Genomic DNA, 6,925 nt, shown 5'->3' on the forward strand with positions numbered 1-6,925 from the left:
AGTCCATACTGAAGGCTGCAGTCCTTGACCTCTACAGCAAGTGCATGAGGTCTTCCTCAGTTTCAGCTCCCAAAGTAGACAAGAATATTCTGATAGATCTATGTAAAGCAGTCTCCATGTTTGGTGACTATTAAAAATAAATGCTAAGTGGCAATATTTTTATGAAAATTCATTAAGGATTATGTTTTACAACTATTGTTCAACAGAGTTTATAAGAATTCTTGGCAATGATTCTACAAATATACATTTCAAATTTAAAAGGCAAGATATTTTATTTTGTTAAAGATTTTAATTATGCCTTGAAGATAACTAATTTTCTAGGCAGTGTATTTTTTATGTTTGTAATCCTGTGTGGTTAGTAAAGTTATTTTAATGTTTGCTAAATGTCAGAACTTATAATAGACTTAGAAACATTTTCAATATTTTAACTACAATGTAATTTGTTTTCTGAAAACTATTGCTAAGCACATATAAGGAAATCCTTTTGATAGTAGCTCAAGTTTTTTATCATTCTTTCCAGAGCATACAATGCATTTTCAAATAGATTGTGTTTACTTGAGGAAATTAAACTCTCATTGTGCAGAACACTTAATGTGAACAGACCAAATGTTGACATCCAATTCTGATTGAAGCTCAGAGAATTTATGTGACTGGCTGTAGGTCCCACAGCTGACATCGCACAGCCATGTCAATTATTTGTCAAGTGTGGTCTTAGGACAGTGGTGGCAGCAGAAAGGCAGCTGGGGGCTCAGTTCACCCAATCCTCCTGTCCCACCCCGGCTGGCTGAACCGGAACCACTAGAGTTAGAGTGACAGCAATGTGAACCTTAGCAAACCCTCCAGCTGGTACTTATCGACCCTCTAGGTGGCCGAAGTGGTGCATAAACACATTATTAGGCAAATTATCTGTGATCTACTAGGAAATAGTGACTTCAAACCACCAAACCCAGGATTCAAGTCCCATGAGGCGTTTGGTTACACATCACTCTTCTAAATCACCCTTGTAAATAACCTACAAACCATTTTTGCCAATGCAGCTTGAGCAAGTGTAAACTTGCTGACAGAAATGATCGTAAAGACCTGTGCTACCATAGCCTTCCCCAAAGCGCTCTTCCATTACTCTTAATCCTGTTATTTCCTGGTACCATTAATAAATGGCTGCCTTCGTATATTTGCCTTTCTTGACATTTTAAGTGAAATATTTGTCCTTTTATGATTGATTGGGGTGGTATTGACTTCTTTAAAATGTTAAGCATTCCAGGAATTGAGAAAACTTGATTTTCACATGTAGAAAAATAACATGGGATTCATGACTCATACCCTAAATAAAAGCAAATTCAAAAGGGATGAAGGAATTCAACACTGCCTCACAGCTCAGCCTCCAGCGGGTTTCTGAGGTGCTAACTCACATAGAAGGAGGCTGTCAATCTCTCTCCTTGGGACCCTGGCCAGATTTGAACCTGCAGAGGAACAGCCTTTGGGATAGCAGCCCAACTCCCTCCTCACTCAGCTCCTTTAGGAACCTACTGTGTAAGTCAGAACCAGAAAGCTCTTAGGAGAAAGTGCAGGCTCATGGCCTGTGAGGAGTCGCACTGCTAACCCAGTGGTCATGCCTTTCCAGGGGTTTGAATCCAACAGATCCACAGCACAAAGGCAGGCAGTCTCCTCCTGTGCCGTTCACAGCCCTGGAAATCCAAGGGGGCGGGGCTCGTAGTCTGTTCTGACACAACAGCAGTGAGATTTTCAAGTTTGTTAATGAAATATTAGACAAGGGGACCACATAAAATTGCAAAGCTCTTCTCTATTTTAATTTTGTAGATCAAATATAAAAACAAATATAATTAATAGAGCTAATAGATGGGCAATTCAAAGATGATGCTGGTCAATGACATTCTCTTTTGATCTGCTCTTATTTTTTTTAATCCAGAATTGGCCCATAATGCTAATTTAACATTCATATTTTCATACTGCCTCTACAGTTATTCCCGGAGAAGAGGACTGGGCTGGGGAGAGAGAAGAAATTCTAGATTTCTCTGAGTTATCTATTTCTAGTTTAGCCTCACTAACTCAACACTGCTTATACAATAATAGCATGGAATTTGCTCTTTGGCTTCATGCACTGAAGTGAGCATTTACTATCTAAATGTCAAAGAAAAATAATAATAATAGTAATGAATAATTCATAAAATACTCAGTTTAGATTCTTGAGAACTTGCCCCAAAGACTTCCAAAGTTATTTTAATATGCAAGAGTATTTATTTTCATTCCAGGAATCCATCTTTTCTAACGCCAGATACGATGGAATAGACTATCAATATTCTTTGACCATTACTCTCATTGACTGGCTTGGAAAATCAGTCATTCACTTTAGAAAGTATTTTCCTGACAAACATTTGATTTCTTTGTAAATTTTCATTTCTGAGAAAACTTGAATATGATTAAAGCTCATTATTTCTTAAAATAGAAGAATAACCCCAAAACTTATTTAAAACCTCTATGAGTTTAAAAACCATTCAATCAGTGGGAAACTATATGCTGGGCAAATTATAGGACTAGTATGGTGCAACAATAAAATATGATCTTTTAAAAACTGAAAAACGAATAACCTGTGAAATTCCATTTGAAGAGTCACATAATATGAGTGATAGAAAGGAGCAGATTTAGTAACCAGTATTACTTGGATTACTTTTTGTATTTAATAATAAGGCTAGTGATTTTGAAGATGTTTTACAGTTTGAAATGTAAATCATTTTTTCTAAATTGTATGGTCACAATGGACATAGACTCTCTGAATATAGAAGTTCTCAAAACTCATCGTGAGAGTTAAGCCTCTTAGGACTCAGAATGTGGTTTGTAGAGCAGAAGAATCAGAATTACCTGGGATCATATTAGAAATGGAATCAGACCTCATCCAATAACTCCAATAACTACAGAAGCAGAATCCCAGTTTAACTCTCTTTCCAGGCATTCATGTGGACATTCTTGTTTACGATGTGCGGATGTCTGCTACCTATATTTCTTGTTCACTGGATGCTGATGGTTAATGACGTAAACATTAAATTCAAATATTACTAAAAGGTATAGAGATACTCTGCTTACTCCATGCAAATATACAAATATTTGGGTGCCTTAAAGACTCTGAAACATGAATCTGAGTAAAAGCACCACCCAGAAAAGGTTTGGCTCCTTTCTAATTATCTACCCTGAACAAAGGCCTTTAATTGGTCTTAGTTTGGAAATGAACAGAGAAGCCTTTCATTTACAAGAACTGCTGAGTAACTGCACAAGGAGACACTCCAGGCAATGCATTTCTAGATGCAGGACAGCGTGGAGAGGAGGGGGCGTCCATCATCTTATGCAATTATTCCCTTGCAACATTCTGAATAGATGGGTCTCATTATTCTTGACTAGAGGAAATATCAGCACATTTAGGGAAGAGCTGCGGCCCCAGTCATTTACAGAGTATCAGGCATGTTGCTTTAAATTCCAATCAGAAAGTTCCACTTTTGCCCAGCTCTTTACATCTATTTTATAATACACCTTACAGCAATGCTTGAATAACAAAAAGGCTTACAAAAATTACAGCAACTAGGAAAACAAAACAAAACAAAACAAAACCACCTTACTTTCCAAGGGCAAAGCATTCCAGTTTTACAGATGAATCCTTTGCAGCTCGTATTGTTTCGGGAAAACGCACTTCAATCTTTGGTTCATATTCCCCCATCACACCTGTTAAATATCAAAAGAGCTAGCAGCATTTCTGGAGAATAGACGTTTTCTGCGAAGTAAATACTTCATTAATGAAAACCTGATCATTTGATTTTTCAGTTAGCTCTGTTTTTCTATACTTCGATAGGGGAGAGAAGGCAAAGAAACCTCATGATGCTATTTAGGAAATTAATTCATTCTCCTCCCCCTTAAACAGGACAAATTCAACTCTCTAAGCTATACCGTAGGATTAGACTAGAGACAGACCAAACCTATTTATCTTTCCCATTAGTCTTAATAAGAGTTGATGTTTCGATTTAAACCAGCTACACTGAAGGTTTTAGAACCTAAGGTTCTAAAATGCTTCTGGGTTTAAAAAATAACTTTAAATTGTGACTTTTTTGCATGTATGATATTCAGATCCCTCAGGTCTGAAGGAAATTTGTGAGGTCAGATGTGTTTAAGGACAAGGAAGTTTCAAAGAATTCCATATGAAGATGCTGCAACATCACTTAACCCGTAATACCAGCATTCCCCTAACAAAACGTCAGTCACACTGAGGAGATTGATAAAGGCACATGCGTTCTCATGTCAGTTACAGGGTCGCTGTTAAATTAGTTTCTTGTTCACTTAAGCAAACTATTTGGATTTTCCATTTGTTTATTATTTTTAAACATTTTAGATAAGGTATTGTCGGTATCTCTTAAGTAGGACCATGACAGTTGTCTAATGTCTTTTAGGAACAGAATTATGCCTTTAAGCTGAGGTGTTGGAGAACAGTATTGAAAATACCATGGACTGCTAAGAGAACAAATTGGTTTACCCTAGAGAGGGTGAAGCCAGGCTCTTCCTTGGAGACAAGGATTCTGAAGCTTCGTCTGACATACTTTGGACATGTTGCAAAGAGTCCAGTCCTTTCAGAGGGTCATCATGCTTGGGAGGGTGGAGGGACAGTGCAGGAGAGGAAGGCCCTCTATGAGATGGATTGATTCAGTGACTGGGTTAATCAGGATGGGTGTGTCAGAGACAGTGCGATTGGCACAGGATAGAGTAGGGTTTAGGGCTGTTGTACATAGGGTCATTATGAGTCGCAAGTGACTCAACGGCACATAACAACAACAACAAAAACAACAATCCACCAGAGAGTTACAACAAGCTGGTTACATTCATGAACTTAACTGATTTAATCAATGGCACTTCCAATTTCTTGATTTTTTTTCTTTTAACTTTGATTTTTACTTTTTATGTATATATTTAACAGCACAGTAATATCTTCTTAAATAGATTTATCCATAGCTCATATTGTTTCAGAAGTGTGAGATTTACAAAATGCATGTAAAATAAAAATACTAAATTTTATGACCTTTATCATTCCAAAGCAATAAAATAAAGCAGGGCGAAGGAGGTAGAATAGGTATCCTATTGCTTCAGTTAATCAAAAAGAGAGAGCATTTGTCATTGCCGTCTGGGGCTCCCCTTCCCCACCTCCCATTTCTTTAACATTTGAGCTTTCCTGAGTGCCAACTTACAAAACAGCTTTGATTTTTTCATACTGTGTATAAAGTTACCAGTCTCTTTGTACAATAAGTATATTCACAGGAATGGAGGAGATTGAAAAGACTATGGTATTGGAAGGGAAGGGGACAGACATAGAAGAAGCGGTGCACAATCCTTTGCATTCATCAACAGAGTTACCAGAGTCCTCACTACAATGATAAATTGGATTTATTGATAAATTTAGAGATGGTTGATTCTGAATGGAGGTCTTGGGAATCTACATGGAGAGTTAGGAAGCGGCAAAGGCCTGTCAGAAGATGATGCTTTTAATGGAGCTGGTTCTGCAATTTTGTTACCCACTATCAGCATCACGTTCTTGTTTTTCATAAACTCCTCAAGAAGGACAAAAATACGATGAGGAATTGCATTGCGGTCACAGAATATGGTCATAAAATGCATTGCCAGAATTTGTCTTCCTATTTCACACTGTGAAAATTTAATTCAAGAATCAACCGCAGGATTTTTCCACTTCAGTGACTTGCTTAGGGATTTTCTCGCTTTCTAAATCTTGTACTAGCCTTATGACGTCACTCAGCTACAAACCTCATCAGCGAGTGAGCGGAGTTACATTACTTGGAAGAACATAATCCATGTGCATCTAGGTCATGTTGTTCTTTCTTTTCTTTATAACATTCATAATTAACATTGGTTTGTTTTCTTTTCCTTAGATATGAACCTTTATATGGATTTTGCTGGTCAGATAAATAAAAGGGGGTAAAGGACAAATATGAAAAAGAAAGGCACATTTTAAAGCTCATCATATGTTCATTAAAATGATAACAATCCAATATGCACTTGACGGCACACGCACGTGCACACACACATCGACTCCCCCAACCAAACAATATTTTTAGTGAAATAATCATTGTTTTTAAAAAAGGTAACAAGATAATTCACTCAAATTTCAGAGACAAGAAAGTACATAATCCTAAAAATGTATACTCTATTGTATACGTGAGCTAGAGAATTTTCATTGAATATTTCACATTGAATGTAAATTAATAGATGGCGTGGTTACAGTGTGAAAGGGAGAAGCAGGGAGCTTAGTCGACCCAGCAGGCTTCAAGAGCCATAGACAATGATATACCCCAAAAAGCACATCGTCTTACCATCTGTGCGCTGCACTAAGGGGGTAGGTGGCCCTTGCACACTTCTCCGAGCTTCCTTGTTTGTTATGAAGCAGGTATAGTTGCCCACATCCGATGGCTCCACTTTGGCAATGTATAAATTTCCTGTCTCTTGAGATACAAACCGTCTTTTGTCCTCTTGAACGTATAAAGGGTTATCATTGAAAGTCCATGCATAAGATAAATCTAGAAAAAAAGAAAAGCAATATTCTCATTACCATATTCATTCTTTTGTTAAAGGGTTCCCAATCTTTAGAATAAAACCATGTTCCTTTTTGTCTTTCTTATGCCTGTAGTACTAATTTTATGTCTGGGTGTAATGGTAGTTGGTCTTGGTGACATACCCAGTTTCAGTGTAAAGGTTATATAGGATTAGGTATTATTTTCATGACAAGGTTAGAAAAAGACATGGCTATAATGTGTGTCGGAAATGGTGAGATTGGCACAGGATAGGGCAGAGTTTAGGGCTATTGTATATAGGGTCTCTATGAGTTAGGCAACTCAATGGCACATAACAACAACAACAACAACAA

At 37.3% G+C, this 6,925-nt stretch overlaps 1 protein-coding gene across 1 annotated transcript in view; it reads right to left on the reverse strand.

Moving 5' to 3' along the window:
• Window positions 1–6,925, reverse strand: part of CNTN6 (contactin 6) — a 192,880-nt gene that overhangs the window by 110,382 nt on the left and 75,573 nt on the right. The window contains 2 exon segments of the mRNA XM_006897087.1: window positions 3,627–3,729; window positions 6,375–6,578. Coding sequence (XP_006897149.1) covers window positions 3,627–3,729; window positions 6,375–6,578 — 307 coding nt within the window.

The sequence above is a fragment of the Elephantulus edwardii genome, unplaced genomic scaffold (assembly GCF_000299155.1).
Source record: "Elephantulus edwardii isolate Elephantulus edwardi_28Jun2011 unplaced genomic scaffold, EleEdw1.0 scaffold00200, whole genome shotgun sequence".
Classification (NCBI taxonomy): Eukaryota; Metazoa; Chordata; class Mammalia; order Macroscelidea; family Macroscelididae; genus Elephantulus; species Elephantulus edwardii.